Source organism: Callorhinus ursinus, unplaced genomic scaffold (genome assembly GCF_003265705.2).
Source record: "Callorhinus ursinus isolate GAN/ISIS: 27379988/994484 unplaced genomic scaffold, GSC_fseal_2.0 scaffold18, whole genome shotgun sequence".
NCBI lineage: Eukaryota > Metazoa > Chordata > Mammalia > Carnivora > Otariidae > Callorhinus > Callorhinus ursinus.
In genome coordinates, this window is record NW_027397080.1 from 1,633,269 (window position 1) to 1,655,755 (window position 22,487).

Below are 22,487 nucleotides of genomic sequence, written 5' to 3' on the forward strand. Positions count from 1 at the left end.
TATGGCCAGATTTCTGACTTCAGATCCTGGTGGTGGTGACACTATGATTAAGCTAAGGAACTCAGGAAGGATGTTTAGCTCTAAGCCTAAGGATTATCACATTTCTTACTTACAGACTGAGTTGGTCATTCCTTCCTGCACCTAATGCCCCAGCCTCATTAAAAACAAAATGGCAGTTGGCCCTTTGCCATGTACTTTGGGAACTGCAGACTGGGAGTCTTTTAATCAAGCATGGTGAGGTCTCCATTGTAGTTAGACATTGGTGTTTATTACAGTACCAAACTACTCTTGAGGGTTGGATTGGGATTGGACCACATAGGAAATGTAAATTGTGACCATTCATAGTCGCACCAAGTAGCTGAATTCATTAATTCCATATGGGCAGGGGTGGGGTGCAGGGTGGTGATTTGGATCATAGCCATTGTTTGTGGAAGTGCTGGGTGGGTAAAAGCGTGGTTACCTTGCCCTGACTGTTTTTTTTCCAGGGGAGTAAGTGTTTTTCTTTCTCCGTGCCATAGGAAATTGTTTGCCAGATTGTGTTATTTATAACAATCTGTCATGGAGCGGCTGCCAGGAAAAGAAGAGAGGCTGTTCCCAGTAGCTCTTCCCACCTCCCACCATACCACTACCACCAACACACATAACATTCAGTTTTCTGATTTAACTTTTGTTTTTTTCTTCTAGTTTTACTCAGTGGTTTTGGCTTGATTGAAAATGTGCTTGTAATGACGGATTTCTGGGCTTTGCCATAGCTTTATAATTGGGTTTTCTGAGTTTAATTTGTTTTCTTTAGCCAAAACTAACTGGCAGCAATTTGAATTTTGAATTCCTGGGTATCTTGATTTCTTCCCAAACACTTAACGTGCTGTCTTCACCTTCCCTTAAAAACTTTGTATGTTTCCAGTTTGTCAAAACTGCACACATTTGCTGTCCTTTAGAGCCACGCTTTTTGCCCTTGACATTGCCCTGGCTCCTCTAAAGGAACAGGCTTGGGATAAGGGATACCGAGGATATTAGAAGAGTGAGTAGGGAGGTCTGTGGAGATTCCAGTTGGTCTCTGCAAAAGAAGAGGCATTACTGTTGGTGTTCGGAAAGAACTAGTGCCCTGAAACACAAGGCAGCTGAGGATTGGTGTGTCCAGGGAACTTTCAAGTTAATTGCATTTCAGATATACAGTTGCTTCACAGTCCAAACAGTCTACGTTTATTCATGGCTCTGGTCACACGTGATCAGAAATACCTCTCGCTCTTAAACGGTTTTTCCACTTTTTCTCTCTGGGCTCCAGTTAGTAGAAGAATATTTGCATTTCTAGAATGGACTTTACATTGTTAGAATAAAAATCAAAACAATAGTCATTTACTTTCTGTTACAGCATTTATAAAAATGTAAAGAGAAATAGGTAGTAGTATGAAGATGTAAGATGTTAGACTTCTGTTTCTTATTCCAGGATTTCCAGCTTTGGAAACAAAGTACATTGATCAAAAGCAAAGACTTTCCTTTGGAAGTGGTGGAGTTGCAAAGAGGATGGGAATGTGTTTGGTCTCAGTGAGTCTTAGATGGTGCGTTTTCTGGGAATGGAGGCAGGAGAGGGCCAGCCGAATAGTACCTCCATCTATAACCCAGGCCCTGCCCCTTCTGACTGACGCCTTTCTTTTCACACTGAGAACAGATGGCAACCAGACATTGGGGGGAGGAGTCTATTTCTTGTGCTCCTTGGGGATTTTGCATTCAGCTTAGCAAAAAGTCATCTAAGAGCAAAGAGGAAAAACAAGGCTGCAGCTATTCACAATTACGCAGGACTTCTTTGGCATTCACTATACTGACAGATTTATTTTTTGCAGATACTGAATGATAACAGCATTTATTTTCCAAGACAACATTGTTGCCACTTCAGAGGCATCTGCATCGGGGTCATTTTCTTCACTTTGGAGTACACTTGATAATTAAATTTATTGTAGAACAGTCAGCTTGTAAAAATCAGCCAACTTATTAGAGAAAGGAGATTTTTTTTTTCTCAGCAAACTGTCATTTTTATTATATTGAAATAGAGCAACTTCTGTACTGCTATAGGGACGTGTCTTTAATAATAGCCTGTGTTCCCAGCCTTTCTAAGCATTGTTGTAAGAAGGAGGATTCTGGGGCACCTGGGTGGCTCAGTCGTTAAGCGTCTGCCTTCGGCTCAGGTCATGATCCCAGGGTCCTGGGATCGAGTCCCACATCGGGCTCACTGCTCAGTGGGGAGTCCGGTTCTCCCTCTCCCACTCTCCCTGCTTGTGTCCCCTGTCTCTCTGTGTCTCTCTCTGTCGAATTAATAAATATAATCTTTAAAAAAAAAAAAGAATTCTGTGTGCTATCTCTTCCTTAGCTTTCATGTACACAGGCTGATTTGTTAATGTTTTGGTGGTTCCTAGATGGTGAGCTTAAGAATTTTTTTCTTGGGCGCCTGGGTGGCTCAGTTGGTTAAGCGACTGCCTTTGGCTCAGGTCATGATCCTGGAGTCCCGGGATCGAGTCCCGCATCTGGCTCCCTGCTCGGCAGGGATTCTGCTTCTCCCTCTGACCCTCCCCCCTCTCATGTGCTCTCTCTCACTCTCTCTCTCAAATAAATAAATAAAATCTCTAAAAATAAAAATAAAAAAAATAGAGTGCTATTATCTCTTCCTTAACCCCACCTCATAATCCTTGACCTGCCCACTGTCTCCCCCCCCCACAATCTTTTCTCTACTAAACAACTTCCCCTCTTTCAGCTGTTGTGTTTCTAGCTCTTTCTCCATCTTAATCATCTTCTTATTGATACTTTTTTAGTTTATCAAGGTTACTCTTAAAATATGATACTCCAGTTGATAGCTAGTACCAGTAGGATTGGTACTAGACAGACCAAAATTTAGAAGTATCTAAGATCTAAATTTAGGTGTTTTTGGTACCTAATACTGTAGACTAGAAACTCCCTTAAATGGGTCTTCAAACTAGCAAAGCTGTATTTCTTTAAACACTATTCACAAATAAAGATTATTTATGTATATGAATAGTCATTAAGGGTTGTTAAATCTTAGATATTTACCTAACTACTGTAAACTGGTTTCTTTGTCTGTAAAGTACAAATAAATAATAGTGCTTACCGCGTAAGGTTCTAAAGATTGGGAATGCATGCAAAGTGTTATCACAATTCCTGGCCAATAGTACACATTCAGTAAATGTTAATTACTATTATTAGTTATTATTGTAATTAATCTGAATTACTAGAAATGCAATCAGAATACCCACCACATGCCGTACGACCCAGCAATTGCACTACTGGGTATTTTCCCCAAAGATACAAATGTAGTGATCCAAAGGGGCACACGCACCCCAGTGTTTATAGCAGCAATGTCCACAATAGCCAAACTATGGAAAGAGCCTAGATGTCCATCAACAGATGAATGGATAAAGAAGATGTGGTATATATGTACAATGGAATATTATCCAGCCATCAAAAAAATGAATTCTTGCCATTTGCAAGGACATGGATGGAACTAGAGGGTATTATGCTAAGCAAAATAAGTCAATCAGAGAAAGACAAGTATCATATGATCTCACTGATATGAGGAATTTGAGAAACAAGACAGAGGATCATAGGGGAAGGGAGGGAAAAATGAAACAAGACGAAACCAGAGAGGGAGACAAACCGTAAGAGACTCTTAATCTCAAATTGAGGGTTGCTTGAGTGGAGGGGGGTGGGAGGGATGGGGTGGCTGGGTGATGGACATTGGGGAGGCTATGTACTATGGTGAGTGCTGTGAATTGTGTAAGACTGAAGAAACACAGACTTGTACCACTGAAACAAATAATACATAATATGTTAATAAAAAAAATTTTTTTAAGAATACCCACCACATGGGCGCCTGGGTGGCTCAGTTGGTTGGGCGACTGCCTTCAGCTCAGGTCATGATCCTGGAGTCCTGGGATCGAGTCCCGCATCGGGCTCCCCACTCAGCGGGGAGTCTGCTTCTCCCTCTGACCCTCTTCCCTCTCATGCTCTCTGTCTCTCATTCTCTCTCTCTCAAATAAATAATTAAAATCTTTAAAATAAAATTATCAACAAAATACCTTTAAAAAAAAAAAAGAATACCCACCACATGAAAACATCTCTTTTTACTTCCTTGATTTATTCATTCATTCATCAAATAGTTACTAAATGCCTATTACGTGCCATACACTGTGGTAGTTAGGTCTCATATTTCTTATCTATAAAAATGGGAACAAAATAATGTTAATAATAACAATCCCACTCCATGGTGTTGTTATAAGAATTAAATGAGTGCTTTTTACATTCTTGAGATTGTATAGTATTGTTTACTAATTAGATTGGTCTCCTGAGGGTTGGGCATTATATTCATCCTTTTATTTTCTAGTACTGTAGCAAAGTGACTGCTTTATAGGATTTTGTAACCATATGGAATCATCAGATTATGTGAAAATACTTTTCAAACTGTGAAGGGATGTATCAATTAAGATCATTAGTTCCACAGTCATGGAAATAGACAATGTGGTAGTTTTCAGACTCTGTTCCTTAGAGCCCAGGATTCGAGTGGTGCCTCAATTTGGGCAACAATAAGGCACACACAAGGGGAGGTAGATATTCCAGACCTCCCCCAGCAGTTTAGTTAGAACAACCCTATTTATTTTACTTATTCTGCTGCTATAAAAAAGGTTTGAAAGCAAGTGTTCAATTTGTGTGTGCTGCCAAGCCATTGTAAGTTTATCCTGTGATGATTTGTGTGATCCATTGTCTTTTGTGATATTGACTTTCCCCTTCTCCATTTGACAGACAGATGTACTAGTCCTGAGCTGTGATCTGATAACAGATGTTGCCTTACATGAAGTTGTGGACCTGTTCAGAGCTCATGATGCATCACTTGCCATGTTAATGAGAAAAGGCCAAGATGGCTTAGAACAAGTTCCAGGTCAAAAGGTGGGGAAAAAACCAGGTAAGGAGTTTGATTTATTTGTATGTTGGGTTTTTATAATAATAATAATAATTATTATTATTATTATTATTCATGCTTTCACTTAAGAAACATTTACTGAGAAGTGACTGCACTGCAGGCACTGTGCTAAGGGTTGATGGCATAAAGTCAAATAAGACACAGTCCCTGACTTGAAGAGACTAAGAGCTATTGATTAGACTCTATAAAGTCCAAGATGCTTTTGTATACAAAGAGGAGCACTCAGAACTATTTGCAATTTAAGATCAAATTTTAGGTAACCTTTAAGCGATTAAAATGACTATTACAAGGGTAGAATGGTTGATTCTTTTGAAAGCTTCAATCATCCTAAATAGCCAATAAACCAGATAGTTGTTAACCATGCTTTTTCTTCTTAGGATTACAACGTACTTATCTTGGTATTTCCCCAGGATTCTAGTAGTAGGCTATTATTTGTTTTAATTGTCAGAGAGTGATAGTAATCTTGTCAGACCAAAAAGAAAAGGAGAAATACTCTAGTCCAACCAAGATTATAGAACTTTGGTTATTGATCTGTTGTTGATTTTGGATTAAGGCATAGTTCCTGATTGCTTTTCCCAGAGTAGTTCAAGCCTGAGGCACCAATCCTATGATTGTGCTGCTTTTAATAACTGAACTAATGACCAGAAAGCTTTGTAAGATCGCACCTTTTATATAGATTTTAGTATTTCCTGGAATGATATATTTTTCCCCCCTGGAATGATGTGTTTTTTAGGTTTTGCTTGGCCAACATTATATAACCCATTGTCCTGTCATTATTATTTATTGATGTAGTCTGTTACAATTATTAGAAGCTATGTGTGGTTTATTAGTATCTCACTGGTTTTAATAGAGACACCTAGAGCATTTCATTCCTAGGATTTGAGTGAACTAGTTTATATTTTTAGCTTTTTTCCTTAGGGCATTTGGTTAATTTATAATTTTGGATTATAGCATTAAAACATTTTATTTTTTTAAAGATTTTATTTATGTATTTAATTGACACAGAGAGAGAGAGAGAGAGAGAGAGAGAGGGAACATAAGCAGGGGGAGTGGGAGAGGGAGAAGCAGGCTCCCTGCTGAGCAGGGAGCCTGATGCGGGGCTTGATCCCAGGACCCCGGGATCATGACCTGAGCCGAAGGCAGACGCTTAATGACTGAGCCACCCAGGCGCCCCAGCATTAAAACTTTTTAAATTGCTTTTTGTGTTCAAGTGATCACCAGTGTGGATTAATTGTTGGGTCCTCTTTCTACCTTATCACTATCTATGATCCTCATGTTGATCAATCCTTTTGTTCTTGATGTAGTTTCTACTTTTGCAAAGTCTGGTTTGCTTATTCACAATTCCCTGTATTCAGCCTTTCCTACCTTATAAACAGGTGTATATTTTATAAATATGAATTTGTTTCTTTTTTTCATACTCCTCTACTTAAAACAATAAAAAAATCAAATACCCGGGGCTCCTGGGTGGCTCAGATGGTTAAGTGTCTGCCTTTGGCTCAGGTCATGATCCCAGGGTCCTGGGATCGAGTCCCACATCAGGCTCCCTGCTAGGCGGGGAGCCTGCTTCTCCCTCTGCCTCTGCCTCTCTCTCTCTCTCTCTCTCTGACTTTCATGAATAAATAAATAAAATATTTTAAAAAAAGAAAGAAATCAAATACCCTATTAGAGTTACTCTCCTTGGCATTAGGATTTTTTTAGTATATTTCATATTAGCTTTTACCTCTTAAGTATCATTATAAATGCATAGCTTCTCACAATTTTATATTAGCTGTAAGTATTATCTGTCTACCCATCCATTTAAAACTGTTTTGATGCTTAAACTGTCACACCTTGGCCAGTGAAAGTTCATATAAGCTGGCTTGTCTCTCTTTGAAAACACATGATGTATACAGGTAACCTGTTGTTGAGCTGGAGTGTGAGTATGGAGGACAGGGAAGCAGGAAATGGGACTAGAGAGGATACAGGGATCAGACTAAAGAGTTTGAACTTTATCCTCAAAAGGGTGGGGAGTTGTTGAGGAATTTTAAACAAGAGAATGTCATGATCAGATTTGTGTTATAGAAAGATTTTCCATTTTTTTTTAAAGATTTTATTTATTTATTTGAGAGAGAGAGAATGAGAGATAGCACAAGAGGGAAGAGGGTCAGAGGGAGAAGCAGACTCCCTGCTGAGCAGGGAGCCCGATGTGGGACTCGATCCTGGGACTCCAGGATCATGACCTGAGCTGAAGGCAGTCGCTTAACCAACTGAGCCACCCAGGTGCCCCAAGATTTTCCATTCTTAACATGAAATTTTGAATTTCTCAATATCTGTATTTTGTTATATTTGAAGGCTAAGTTTCACCTAGATAACTAAGGGGGGGGGTTGTTTTTTTAAGAGAGAGAGCGGGGTGGGGGAGTGGGCGGAGGGGGAGGAGAGGGAGAAAGAGAGAGAGAGAATCTTAAGCAGGCTCTGGGCCCAGCATGGAGCCTGATATGGGGCTTGATCTCACAACCCTGAGATCATGACCTGAGCCGAAATCAAGACTCTGACACTTAACCGACTGAGCCACCCAGGCGCCACCAGATAACTGAGTTTTAAGTTCCTCCCATGGAATGCTATGCATTTCAATGATAAGCTTTTTTTTTTTCTTTAAGAATCCTAAATTTCTCAGATTGTATATTTGGTCTGCCTGTTGGCTGCTATTATGTGCCAGAACAACCAGCAGTCCCCTCTTTCCCAGATTTTGTTTAATAGAGCTGGTCTCCTGTGTCCTCAAGTTTCCCAGTGGTGTTCTTACGGACTTATAGGAGAATGGCTATTGGCGAGATGTTTCAGGAGCCATCTTTCCCCCTCTTGCTACTTTCGTCTCAGAAGATTTGTAGATATAGATTCTGAGGAGAGCAGGAAAAAATTCATGTTTCGATTTTTTGGACTATTGTTTGTTTGTTGTTTTTTCCCGCTCCAGGCTTTTATACATGTTGTTCTCTGCCCAAAATGCTCTCTATCCCCTCTTCCCACAACACATGTGCTCTATAAATTTAGCTCAGTCTTCAAGTTCTTTTCTGAGAAGGGCCTTCCTTGACCCTCTAATATGCAGTTATACCCCCTTATTTGCCTACATATGGCGGCACTGCTCTCTTATTTATTCTCTCCTCTCCTCGACCATAAGCTCTTTGAGAGCTGGGATCATCATATTCTGTTTTGTTCATTTTATCCCCAGCATTTGGTACAGTTATGGCCCATGGTAAGAAGTCAGTACATATTATTGAATGGTTGAGGAGCTGGCCTATAAAGGCAGCTCTTACTATCCCCCACCCAGGTGAGAGAAAGTAGATTCAACTTTTATTTCGCTCATCCAGTTCTCAAACTCCTCTCCAGTTCTTAGAGTTATATAGCCTTGGTCCAGGCTCGATTCAGTAAATATCAGTGTGCTTCAGAATCACACAAGTGAAAGCTGTCACTTAGCTGTCACCTCTCAATCAGCTTAGTTCCCTGTGCACTAACAGGGAGGCATTCTGAGCCTATATTTCTTTTGCTTCAGCTTTCTTTATTTCTCAAAGCTGTATAGCAAGAAAATTTCTCCTGCTTGGGTTTCTGTTTTATCTCTTTTCTCAATCTCCAACCATCCCCCCCTTTTTCCTAATTATATTTAACAGAAGTGACTTGAAATCCTAGCATACTCAAAACCAAAATTCTTGTGATTGAGGAAATAGCTTATAGAAGTAGATTCAAATATCCTAGAATTTATAAGTCACAGTGTGAGAAGTACAATAATAGGAGCATATGCAAAATACAGGGAGCAATTTAATGTTCTAATTACGGGTTAATATATTTAAAGGCACAATATTTAAAAAGAAGGAGGTCAACAATTTACTGATATGCAGACAGGGTGGTTGGTATGAGATCAGATCCCTGACTTACAAATGCATTAAATTTTGATATAGTCATTGAATTTAAAACATACTATAGATAAAGTTTATGCTAAGCCTTATATGGGAAACAAAGATAATCTAGATTTGCTCTCAAACTAAAACCCAGTAAATGGACTGAAACTAATCTTACGCTATATGTTAACTAACTGGAATTTATTTTTTTCTTTAAAGATTTTATTTATTTATTTGAAAGAGAGATAGAGAGCATGAGCAGGGGGGAGGAGGCAGAGGGAGAGGGAGAAGCAGACTCTCTGCTGAGCAGGAAGCCCTGCACAGGCTGATCCCAGGACCCAGAGGTCATGACCTGAGCCAAAGACAGACGCTTAACTGACTGAGCCACCCAGGTGCCCCACTAACTGGAATGTAAATAAAAACATGAAACTAAAAAAAAATTTAATAACTATGAAATAAAATCTAGTGAGTGGGGCTAGGTAGTTTTGTTATTTATCAAGTTTTATATCCATTTATGGCCTACTGGCATTTTGTAGATAGTTGCTCAGTATCAAATCATTGGTAAGTGGTAGAATCTGAACTTGAACCTATGATTTCTGACTCCATAGCCTGAGCTTTCTTTTTCTTTCTTTTTTGAATTTAGTTTTTATTTTCATCAAAGTTTTATATGTTCATAATTTAAAGAATGGAATTATCCAGGGTACATTATAATAAATAGCAGTCCTTCACCATGTCTATCCTCACCTTACTCAGAGGCAACCACTTTCAACCTATTTAGCTAATTTTTTTTCACATTTAATTTCACATCTCCAAAGGACATGCTTTTGTTTGCTATGTCTTGGTATTTTTAGTTTTAGGAATTATTTACTTCCTACTATAGAACTTAAAGATTTAGTTCTGTTTTACCACATCCTCTACCCCCACCACATACATGCAAACTCCCAGTTTCCCCATTTATTGCAGTGTTTATTAACGAATATTTAATGCTTACATTACTGTAACTGTTTAAATGTTATCCACAAGAGGCGGCTGGGTGGCTCAGTTGGTTAAGCGTCTGCCTTTGGCTCAGGTCATGATCCCAGGGCCCTGGGATCGAGCCTCGTATTGGGCTACCTGCTCAGTGGAGAGCTTACTTTTCCCTCTCCCTTGTTCCTCCCCACCGCTCGTGCTCCCTCTCTCTTTCTCCCTCAAATAAATAAAATCTTTAAAAAAAATTAAAATAAATGATATTCACAGCAAAACCTTGTATATGATTACTTTTCTCTTTCCTTTTTTATTTTCCTAAAAATTGTCTTGTTTTTTCATTTGCTTAGTATTTCATTTTCTATGTATTTATTACTAATTCAACCTTAGCCCCACTTGTGTGAATTTCTTCTCATTACTTTCCAACACTTTAAGTGTTCTCTCAGTTTCAAACTCTTGAAGATATCTCTCCTAGAACTTTTCTGAATTAGTCGCTATTCTGTAGAACTGTCATTTTAGATTCACCCTTCACTCTCATAATTTTCCTCTTAGTTTATACTCACTTTTTTCTGGAACATATTCTCTGGTAGCCTTCTGAGATGGTGTTCATGAAAAATAAATTTTTTTGAGCTTTTGCATGTCTTTATTCTGTCCCAACGGTTGTTTGATATTTTGGCTAGGTATAATCTTTTGTTGGAAATTATGTCCCTTTGGGGCACCTGGGTGGTTTAATCGGTTAAGTGTCTGCCTTCTGCTCAGGTCATGATCCTGGAGTCCAGGGATTGAGCTACGCACCAGGCTCCCTGCTCAGCGGGGAATCTGCTTCTCCCTCTGCCTCTCCCCCAACTCGTGTTTTCTCTCTCACTCGCTCTCTCTCTCTCTCTCAAATAAATAAATAAAATCTTTTTTTAAAAAAAAAAGGAAGTCATAACCCCTCAAAATGCTGAAGGTATTATCTCACTGTCTTCTAGCTTTTCTATTAAGTCTAACGCCGTTCTGATTCTTCATTCTCTGCATGAAAACTTTTCCCCCCCTTTTGGGAAGCTTCTAGGATCTCTCTCTTTCCAAAGTTATAAAATTTCACACTGATTGTCTTTGGTACAGTCTAATATCATCCCCTGTGTTGGATGCTAATGGGCCTTTCGATCTGAAAAGTCAAGTCCTCAGTTCTGAAAATTTTCTCAAACTAATCTCTTTTTTTCTTTTTAACACACCAGCAAACTCAAACTTTAAAATAACTTCTCCTAGTGTGATCTCCACCCCCCTCCCCAAATTGTTGTTGTTCCTGTTTTTTGTTTTTTTTGTTTTTAAGATTTTATTTATTTATTTGAGAGAGAGTGAGAGAGAGAAAACACGAGAGAGTGGGGAGGGCCAGAGGGAGAAGCAGACTTCCCGCTGAGCAGGGAGCCCGACACGGCTCAATCCCAGGACCCTGGCATCATGACCTGAACTAAAAGCAGACACTTAAGGGACTGAGCCACCCAGGCGCCCCAGTGTCTGACTCTTGATCTCAACTCAGGTCTCAAATCTCAGGGTGATGAGTTCAAGCCCCATATTGGGCTCCACGCTGAGCATGGAGGCTACATTAAAAAAAAAAAGGCTATTACCAAAAAGATTAGAAATAACAAGTGTTGGTGAAGTTATGTAGAAAAGGGAACTCTGATGTACTGTTGGTGGGAATATAAATTGGTGCAGCCACTTTGGAAAATGGTATGGAAGTTCCTTAAAAAATTAAAAATAGAATTACCATATGATCCAATAATTCCACTTCTGAGTTTTTCTCCAAAGAAAATGAAAACACTAATTCAGAAAGATATATGCAACCCCTTGTTCCTTGGAGCATTATTTATAGTGGCCAAGATATGGAAACAACCTAAGTGTCCTTCAGTACATGAATGGATAAAGAAATTGTGTTATCTGTACACAATGGAATACTCTTCAGCCATAAAAAAGAATGAAATCTTGCCATTTGCAACAACATGGATGGACCTCAAGGATACTATGCTAAGTGAAATAAATCAGACAGAAAGACAGATACCATATGATCTCTTTTACATGTGCAATCTAAACAAAAAAAAAACTGGGGGCGCCTGGGTGGCTCAGTTGTTAAGCGTCTGCCTTCGGCTCAGGTCATGGTCCCAGGGTCCTGGGATCAAGCCCCGCATCGGGCTCCCTGCTCAGCGGGAAGCCTGCTTCTCCCTCTCCCACTCCCCCTGCTTGTGTTCCCTCCCTCTGTGTCTCTCTCTGTCAAATAAATAAATAAAATCTTAATAAAATAAAATAAAAATAAATAAATAAATAAAATTTAAACTAAGCTCATAGACGGACACCTAGGCGGCTCAGTTAGTTAAGCATCTGCCTTCGGCTCAAGTCATGATCCCAGTGTCCTGGGATCGAGTTCCGCATCAGGCTCCTTGCTCAGCGGGGAGCCTGCTTCTCCCTCTGCCTGCTGCTCCCCCTGCCTACTGCTCCCCCTGTTTGTGTGCTCTCTCTCTCTCTCTGACAAATAAATAAAATCTTAAAAATAAAAAAAAAACCTAAGCTCATAGATACAGAGAATAGATTGGTGGTTTCCAGAGATAGGGAGTGGGGGATGGGAGAAATGGGTGAACTGCTTTTGTTTTATTTTGTTTTAGTTTAAATAAATTGAATTTTTTAGGGGTACCTGGGTAACTCAGTTGGTTAAACATTTGCCTTCGGCTCAGGTCATGATCCCGGGTCCCAGGATCGAGCCTGTTTCTCCCCTTGCCCCTCCCCCTGCTTGTGTGCTCTCTCTCTCTCTCTCTCTCTCTCTCTCTCAAATAAATAAATAAAATCTTAAAAAATAAAATAAATTGCATTTTTAGAAATGTAAAGTTAAAACCTGCAAAAAAAAAATAGCATGATGTGTGTAATCTTCTGCTTGTTCATGATTCTTTAGGTTGGCAGTTTGGCCTGTTGTAACTGAGTTGGCTCATTTCTGTTCAAGTGATTATCAGCTAGTGTATGTTATCTGTTGCTGCCAGTGTATAAATCATTGTTGCATAAACAAATTACCATAAACTTAACATCTTAAAACAGTACCGTGGGTCAGGACTCCAGGCATTACTTAGTTGGGCCCTCTGATTCAGAATCTTTTACAAGGCTGAAATCAAGGTGTCATCCAGGGTTGAGGTCTCATCTGAAGGCTCAGCTAGGAAAGGATTTGCTTCTAAGCTCACTTGTTTATTGACAGAAATTCAGTTCCCTAAGGACTGTTGGACTGAGAGCCTCAGTTTCTAACTGGCTGTTGGCCAGAGACAGCCCTCATTTCTTTATCATTTGGGCCTCTTCAACAGAACAACTTGCTTCACCAAAGCCAGCAAGGGAAAGAATCTTCTAGCAAGACAGAAATTACAGTTATGTGACTGAATCACAAAAGTAGTATCTAATCACTTTTGCCACATTCTTTTGGTTAGAAGCAAGTTGCTAGGCCAGCCCATATTCAGTGGGAGGGGCTACAGAAGGGTGTGAATACCAAGAGGCAATCATCATTCTTAGAGACTACCTACCACAGTTGAGCTCATGAATATGTCTAGAGCCTCAGCTGTGATAGTTGAGCTTCTCTTTCCATCTAGTCCGTTAACATACTGGAAGCCCAAACTTGTTCACATGACAGCAGCAGGTTCTAAAAGAGTAAGAGAAGAAGCTACAAACAAGGTCTCTTGAAGCTAAGCTTGGAACTCGGATTGTATCACTTTCATTGCATTTTTTTTTTTAAGATTTTATTTATTTGAGAGAGAGAGAATGAGAGATAGAGAGCATGAGAGGGAAGAGGTTCAGAGGGAGAAGCAGACTCCCTGCTCAGCAGGGAGCCCAATGTGGGACTCCATCCCGGGGCTCCAGGATCATGACCTGAGCCGAAGGCAGTCGCTCAACCAACTGAGCCACCCAGGCGCCCTTTTCATTGCATTCTTTAAAGCTAGTTGCTAGGCCAGCCTGGATATAAAGGATGGGGAACTAGACCTTACCTCTTTTTTCTCTTCCTCCCATGAGCACTTTTTTTTCCTTCAAATTTTTTTTATGGTAATAAAATACACGTAAAATTTACCATCTTTTTTTAAGTGTACAGTTCAATGCTGTTAAATACATTTATAATGTTGTGCAACCATCACCACCATCCATCTCCATAACTCTTTTCATCTTGTGAAACTGGAACTCAATAACTCCCCATTTCCCCTCCCCATAGCCCCCGAAAACCAGCATGATACTTTCTGTCTCTATGATTTTGACTACTTTAAGTACCATATATAAGTGGAATCATACAGTATTTGTCTTTTTGTCACTGGCTTATTTCACATAGTATAATGTGGTATAATAGTATAAGGTTCATCTGTGTTTAGCATATTGCAGAATTTCCTTCATTTTTAAGGCTGAATAATATTTTCTTGTATGTATATATTGCATTTTGCTTATCCATTACTCCATCAGTGGACACTTGGGTTGTTTTCACATTTTAGCTATTGTGAATAATGCTTTTATGAACAGGGGTGTACACATATCTCTGTGAAACCCTGCCTCTAATTCTTTAGGGTGGTATATCCAGAAGTGGAATTGCTGAATCATGTGGTAATTCTATTTTTAATTTTTTGATGAACTGCCGTACTATTTTATATAGTAGCTATACCATTTACAACAAATTTGTAACCCTTTTAAATCTAGTATATACATTTTTTTCCATAATTGAAGTATTTTTATTTTATGTACAATGAGTTGCATTAAGGGAGGTATCTTGGCTATCTACAGTTAACAATGAGTTGGCATTAAGTGAGGTATCTTGGCTATCTACAGTTAACAATGAGTTGGCATTAAGGGAGGTACCTTGGATATCTACATTTAAGGATGAATGACCCATTCAGGGAAGTTCACTTAACCCAACTTAATGAAGCCTATATCCTTTGCGCACTGACAGAAAACACTGGCAGCATATAGTGAGACCAAATTTCAGGATCAGACCATGCTGGTTTGAGCAGCCATGGCGAGAACAAGAACCCTGACCAAATTTCCTCAAATGGCTCCAGTAGAGCTGCTGGTGACCCATCTTGCTCTCTCAGCTGCAACGAGGCAAAAGGGCTACTATATATATTTTTAGTTTTGATTTGCTAATATTTTATTTAGGATCCTTGTACTTATATAATAAATGATATGCCTGTAATTTTCCTTTCTCATAATATTTTTGTATGGTCTTGGCATCAGGATCATGCTAGCCTTATAAAATGAGTTGAAATTCCCTACTATAAACATAATACCTATCATAGGGGAGGTGCACAAGTATATTTATTAGTTGAATGAATGAATGGATAAGTAAATGACTATAGAGGAGACAGAGGGGTCAGTCAGACTAGTAAAAATCAACTAGAAAAAAAATGTGAGTAGTTGACAGAGTTTTTTTTTAATGGAAATTCATAGTTCTAACTGTTTTCTTAATCTCATTTGTGTAGTCTTCTTAGGGTAGACATTCTGATGTTACCTGCTCTGCTCCCAAAGTAGAATTTACTTTGTTAGAACAGAAAGAAACCTTTCCCAAGTTCCTATAATTTGTAGCATATTCTGAGGTCCTAGTTACTATGGTAGCTACAAGGAAGCAAATTCAAGGAGGGGACCCTGAGAGTGAGGAATGTGAGTAAAGAGCGCATAGCTGAACATTGGACTTGGAAATCACTGCTCCCAGGACATTCAGTAATTCAAGGTTTTGTGGGCTGAAGGACTTGGATAGAGTAAGCACTCCAAATTATATCCAAAAATAACATCTATGTGTTTCTTTTTAAAATATTGGCTCATAATCAGACTGTTGCAGACTGTTACATTCTCAAGTTTCCTTGTAATGGATGAATTGATATATGTCATATCTACTGTGTGGCATTTGAAATTCTCTGCAAAATTTGCTTCAACTGAAATTTCCTGTAAAACTTACCTTCAAATTGGCATTATTTACACTTCCTTCTTTAGAGTTCACTAATTTCAGTTATTGAAAAGAAACAACATATAACTTTTTTTTTTAAGTTTGTTTATTTATTTAAGTAATCTCTACATCTAGTGTGAGGCTCAAATTCATGACCATGAGATCAAGAGTCACATACTCTTCTGAGCCAGCCGAGTGCCCCAACATAGAACTTTTTATGATAGTTTTTCCCTATTTAGATTCAGACACTGCATGTGAATAGATGACCAGAAACCATCTGAAGGAAAGAATGCTTTCAAGCACCTGGGCTAAACACATTATACACTTGAGTAATACATTTGGTTCTAAGTATATAGACAGCTTCAGCCAACAGTGAAACATGTTCAGTTATGTAGTAGCTGTTGTCTGTCAGTAGGAGGCAGAAAAATTCATCTTTAGAAATATTTTGTTGGTTGGTTAAGCGTCAGACTCTTGATCTCAGCTCAGGTCTTGATCTCAGGGTCATGAGTTCAAGCCCCGTGTTGGGCTCCACACTGGGCGTGGAGCCTGCTTAAGAAAAGAAAGGAAGAAAAAAGAAATATTATTGTTCTAGAGCTCAACTTTTTTTTTTCTCTTTTTCAAAGAGATATTAAATCCTTTATTTGATTGTTGTGAGGATCAAATGAGAGCATGTATTTTGTTTAATTTTTTAAACGTAAACATTTAATGTTTGAGTTAAGCTCTTATACCATTATAAGAGCTTTACAGATATTAACGAATTTAGTCCTCATAACAAGCCTGGGTGAGGTGGGCACTATTATGATACCCATTTTGCAGATGAAAATGAGGAATAGAAAAGTAACTTGCTCAAAGACATACAGCTAGTAGGTGGGATTTATACCCAGGTGGTTAGGCCTCAGAGGCCCTCTTCTGTATCATGATGCTATGCTGCCTCTATGTGAACATGCTTTTGTAAGCTATAGATAGATACTGTACAGATGTTAGTAGGAGTTTTTATTAAGTGCCAGACACTGTACTAGATGTTACAAGAGATATAAAGGAATTATAAGCCTGCCTTTGAAGAATTTATAATCTGGTTGGCAGAAAGAAATATAACACAGAAAACAGCAATAATATGACAGCCTGTAACATCACCATCTACCAGAGAACTCTCCACATTAGTAAATGTGCATCTTGTTTTCTTTCAGTGCTCTCTTATACAGCATAAAATCTAATGCATAATAGACATATAGTTAATGTTGATTAATGTACATGTTTTTATTTAATGTTATTCCCATTTCCATAGTGAGCAAAGCTAGGGTATTATTTGCAGAGAAAGAATTCCTTGTTATACTTTCCTTCTCTGCCATGTAATGAATTTATGGATCATCCACTTATTCGGCTTTTTATTTTTAATTTTTATTTACTTATATTTGACAAATAAAAATTATATATATTTAAAGTGTACAATGATGTTTTGATATATGTAGATGTGATTGTGAAATGATTACCACAAACTAATTAACATATCTACCACCTCCTTAACTCTTAGTTTTTGAGGTAATTTCACATTTATAGAGTGATTACAAGACTAGTAGAGAACTTATATATCCTTTACCCAGATTCCCCAAATGTTAATGTTTGTTCTACCATTCTCTTGTATAATATGTATACACAATATATTACATATCCTATTATTATATTTCTCAGCTATTTGAGAATAAGTTGCAGATATGATTCCCTTTACCTTTAACTACATCAGTGTGTATCCTGCACCCCACCTCTCACTGCCACCCAATAAAGGACAGTCTGTTAAAACAGGAAATTACACTGCTACAATACTTTAATCTACAGATCTTATTCAGACTTCACCAGTTAACCTAATAATATCCTTTAGAACAATACAAAAACATTTTGACTACCCATGTTTTAAACATTGTGGTAAGTGTATGCTATGTGACAATCCTGTATTTAGTTCCAAGAGAATGGTGAGCAGGTGCCCTGTCTCCCTGACTTAGTCATGCAAGCAGGGGCAAATGGCTTTGTTTGATTTCCCTTCTCTTGTATGATTCAGTGGAGCAGCGTGACTTCATTGGAGTGGACAGCACAGGAAAGAGGCTGCTCTTCATGGCTAATGAAGCGGACTTGGATGAAGAGCTGGTCATTAAGGGATCCATCCTGCAGAAGTAAGCCCTAGGGTTTTTCTTTCTGGCAATTCTCCTTGTCTTAAAACAAAATAAAACCACCCAGTGGATGGGAAAGGGGGAATGAAAACTAGATTATACTGTGTGAAATTGACAAAAGTATGTGACTATTTTCCCATGAGACGGGATGAAGACTTTTCTTCACGGCACAAGCTTAGCTTTTCCCTGTGTCTTTTCTTGCCAAGGTAGAGTCAAATCCTGCATAGCAGCAGGGCAAAGCAGCTGTGAGGAGAAGAGGGAACAGGGCTGTTTTTCTAACAGTGTTCTAGAATTTCCTTTTCTTTTTTTTAATGGTGGTAAGCACACAACATAAAATTTACCATCTTAACCAGTTCTGAGTGTACAGTTTACTAGTGTAACACATTCACATTGTTGTGAAACAGATCCCCAGAACTTTTCCATTTGGCAGAACTGAAGTTTTGCATCTGTTAAACAACTCTTCTCTTTTTCCTGTCCCCAGCTCCTGGTTACCACCATTTGACTTTCTGTTTCTATGAATTTGACTACTTTAGATACCTCAGATAAGTGGAATTATGCAGTATTTGGCCTTTGTTGACTGGCTCATTTCACTTAGTATAATATCCTCAGGGTTCGTCCATGTTGTAGCATGTGTCAGAATTTCCTTCCTTTTTAAGACTACATAATATTCCATTGTGTGGGCCACATGTTTTTAAATTTATTCATCTCTCAGCAGACATTTGGGTTGCTTCCACCTCTTGGCTATTGTGAATAATGCTGCAGTGAACATAGGTGTGCACATATCCCTTTGAGATTCTGCTTTGAATTCTTCTGGATATACACCCAGAAGTGGGATTGCTGGATTCTGTGACAGTTCTATTTTTAATATTTGGAGAAACCTCTATACTGTTTCCCATAGTGACTGTGCCATTTTACAATTGCACCAATAGTGCACAAAGGTTCCAATTTTTCTACATCCTTGTCAACACTTGTTATTTTCTGTTTTTTGATAGTAGCCATCCTAGTGGTTACAAATAAGCAACTCAGTCACATCTTCTTTAATCAGCATTTATTGAGTGCTTGCCCAGCATGGACTTTTTCATCAGAGGCCACATACTCAGAGCTTTACTCTCTGATACCAGTACATAGGAAAGTTTAAAAACTGTTTGGAGCCTGGATTGGACTTGTCTGTGGTTTTGCCATAGCTTGCTTGTCCCAGATTACAATTCTCTGTTATTCTTGATTAAACCCATTTTGCTGCTTATAAAACAAAACAAAACAAAAAAAACATGTTTGGAGCCTGGATGAAACAAATGTGAAAGGAGTAAATTGGGAAAAGAAAGTGTCTTATTTAATGTTTTGCTATCTAGCACAACAGAGGTAGGAGACATATTTCAAAGTATATATTTTAATGAAAATGAAATTAAATTCTAGCTTTAGGTAGCCCAGTTACCCCAATGGATTAGAGTTTGATATTAGAGCCTTTGTTGTCTCATCAATAAAATGGGTTTGATAATGATAGGGCTGCCATGGGGAATAAATGTATGTAAAACAGCCCAACACCTGTTTCATAATAAGTGGTCAGAAAATAGTAGACATTATTATTTATGTTTCTAAACAAATAAACAATGCTTGAAAAATACATGCATAATATCACTTCCAGATTAAATTGGTTGTTTCAGATTAGATCACAAAGTTCCTACTACTAATTCCTAATTAAATGTGAAAAACTAAATGAATATAAAACTGGCAGAAAGGGATGCCTGGGTGGCTTAGTCGGTTAAGTGTCTGCCTTCAGCTCAGGTCATGATCCCGTGGTCCTGGGATTGAGTCCCACACTGGACTCCTTGCTCAGTGGGGAGCCTGCTTCTCCCTCTGCCTGCTGCCCCTCCTGCTTGTGCCCATGCACGCACGCTCTCTCCCCCTCTCTCTCTCTGACAAATAAATAAAATCTTTTTAATAAATAAATAAAACTGGCAGAAATTTCAATAATGGCCAAGTAAGATAATTAAATATAATAAAGCTTAAAAACTGGTGGTCAAGGAAAGAAACAGGATTCTGATGAGAAACAGAAAGGAATAGGGGCACTTCGGTGGCTTGGTCAGTTAAGCATCTGGCCTTTGGCTCAGGTTATGATCCCGGGATCCTAGATAGGGCTCCCTGCCCAGCAGGGAGCCTGCTTCTTCCTCTGCACCTCCCCCTGCTCATGCTCTCTCTCTCTCAAATAAACAAATAAAATCTTCAAAAAAAAGAAGAAGAAGAAGAAGAAGAAAGAAAGAAAGAAAAAGAAAGGAATAAAGGTAGGCTCCCAACTCCACCCCATCACCACTCTCCAGAAGCCATAATGATGTATTAATGAAATCTGCAAATTCTCACTAATAGCTCCAAAGCTGGAAAGAAGCAAACTGAGCACATATCTCTACTTCTATCTTATTCTGACTGAGAAGCAGTGGGAACAGCTACTTTCAAGTAAATGATGAAGCAGGGAAAATGAACAATGAGGCTGACTCTTTAACAGAAACAAAAGATCAAGCCTAAAAATGAATAGGTGAAGTGATATAAAGCTGGAAAGTATTCCTCTGTAGGAACAGACTATACCCCTTAATTATGTGGAATGAAACAGAATATTTAACAGAATCTCAGGAAAGAAAAATATTTTAACAAAGATTCTGCAGTACCTTAGCTGTGTTCCCTTTGTTCCCTCTATCCCTCTGACTCACATCATTCCCTGAAGCCACAGAAAAGTAACAGAATACAAAATAACCAGCACTACTGTGCATTTGCCCAAAGAAGACAAAAACAGTAGTTTGAAAAGATATGTGCATTTATGTTTATTGCAGCATGATTTACAGTAGATACGGAAGCAGCCTGTGTCCATTGGTAGATGAATGGATAAAGAAGATGTGGTGGGGCACCTGGGTGGCTCATTCGGTTGGGCGTCTGCCTTCAGCTCAGGTCATGATCCCAGGTGGGCTCCCTGCTCAGTGGGGAGTCTGCTTCTCCCTCTCCCTCTGCCTCTCCTCCTTGCTTGTGCTCTCTCATAAATAAAATAAAATCTTTTTTAAAAAAAAATTAAAAAAAATAAAAAGCAGAAACAGACCCATAAATAAAGAGAACAAACTGGTGGTAGCCGGAGGGGAGGGAAGTGGGGGTGGGCAAAAAGAGGTAAAGAAGAGTAGAAGGTACAGGCCTCCAGTTATGGGATGAATAAGTCACAGGAATGAAAGGTTCAACACAGGGAATATAGTCAATGGTATTATAATAGCATTGTTTGGGGACAGATGGTAGCTACACTTGTGGTCAGCATAACATAAGGTGTCAAATCACAGTGTTGTACACATGAAACTAATGTAACATTATGTATCAACTATACTTCAGTATAAACAAAAAGGAAAAAATAACCACCATTCACATAATAGTTGGTCTCAGATACAGGAGGATGAGAGGTAAGAACTCATCCATATCATATCAAAACAAATAAAACAAGAATGGACAAGACCAAAATAATCAGTATATCAACTATACAAACATAACAGCAAACAAAATGAAAGCAAGAAAAATGTTCTACAAAAGACAATGTATCCTGAAAAAAGTATAATTCAATGATTATCATTTCCTATACTCTACAGCTATACAACTATAAAACAACTCACCAATTAAAATAGCAAAGAACACAACAGATACCACTGGAAATCAAATTAATGACATAGAGGAAAGGTTTGAGGTATTTAGTGATTTTGATGAAAAAAGAAATGATTAAAAATTATAGAGAATCTAATAGAAAAAAAAGATAAAGATGACTCAATAAATTAATGTCTCTGAAAAAGAGAACTAAACATGTGACCAAAAGGCATATTCAAAGATATAAGGACTTCTTGGTAAACTAATTTTATTTAAGGATTTTAATATAACGATAGAAGGGCTGAGTAAATATGATGACTTCTGAAACCCCACTAAAACAGCAATACAGGGATTTTAGAGAGGGGGAGATCCAGAAGACTAAAGATGAAAAAGGAAAGAGCAACAACAAAAGTTTGGAAGCAGGAAAGCAAGACAGTTGAACATACCTGAGAAAGCTGAATGCTAAGCCAGCAGTGGGGGAAGCTGAAATGCAAACTGATTTACCCTACAAAACTCTAGAGTCAAGACTCAGCAGCACCAAGTATATCCACAAGTGAAGCTAAAAACTGGATTACTTGAAAATTTGTCCAAACTGTAGATAAATCCTCAGATTTCCTCCGCCCAAACCTCATAACGCTAGCAAAAGACTGGAGATTTATTCTCAGAAGAGGGTAAAATAGAAGATCTCTAGATTGGGGCACTGCTAGGCGTGAATGAGGTTAGAGGTACCGTACAAAAAATGGGCATTAAGTGAATGTGTATCTTGAGGTCTTCAGTTTCTGTTTCCCACTTAGCTTCTATATAGTAGTAGCCAGGCTTGCACCTGTCAAGCAAGGACATTAGAGGATTCTTCTCTATGGTAAAAGACAGTCCAAGAGGAGACCTAAAGATACAGACATTGGGGAATTCCCACTGGAAAACCCACTTCTTGGGTCATCCTACATTGAATTTCAAAATTGACAAAGCTTATCACATGTTGGGTGCTCACAGTG

At 38.6% G+C, this 22,487-nt stretch overlaps 1 protein-coding gene across 2 annotated transcripts in view; it reads left to right on the plus strand.

The window, feature by feature from the left end:
* Positions 1 to 22,487, plus strand: part of EIF2B3 (eukaryotic translation initiation factor 2B subunit gamma) — a 127,498-nt gene that overhangs the window by 35,266 nt on the left and 69,745 nt on the right. For both annotated transcript variants that reach the window (XM_025856758.2, XM_025856759.2), the window contains exons 4-5: positions 4,807 to 4,966; positions 17,787 to 17,898. In XM_025856758.2, the coding sequence (XP_025712543.1) occupies positions 4,807 to 4,966; positions 17,787 to 17,898 (272 nt within the window). The remainder of the gene's footprint in view (positions 1 to 4,806; positions 4,967 to 17,786; positions 17,899 to 22,487) is intronic.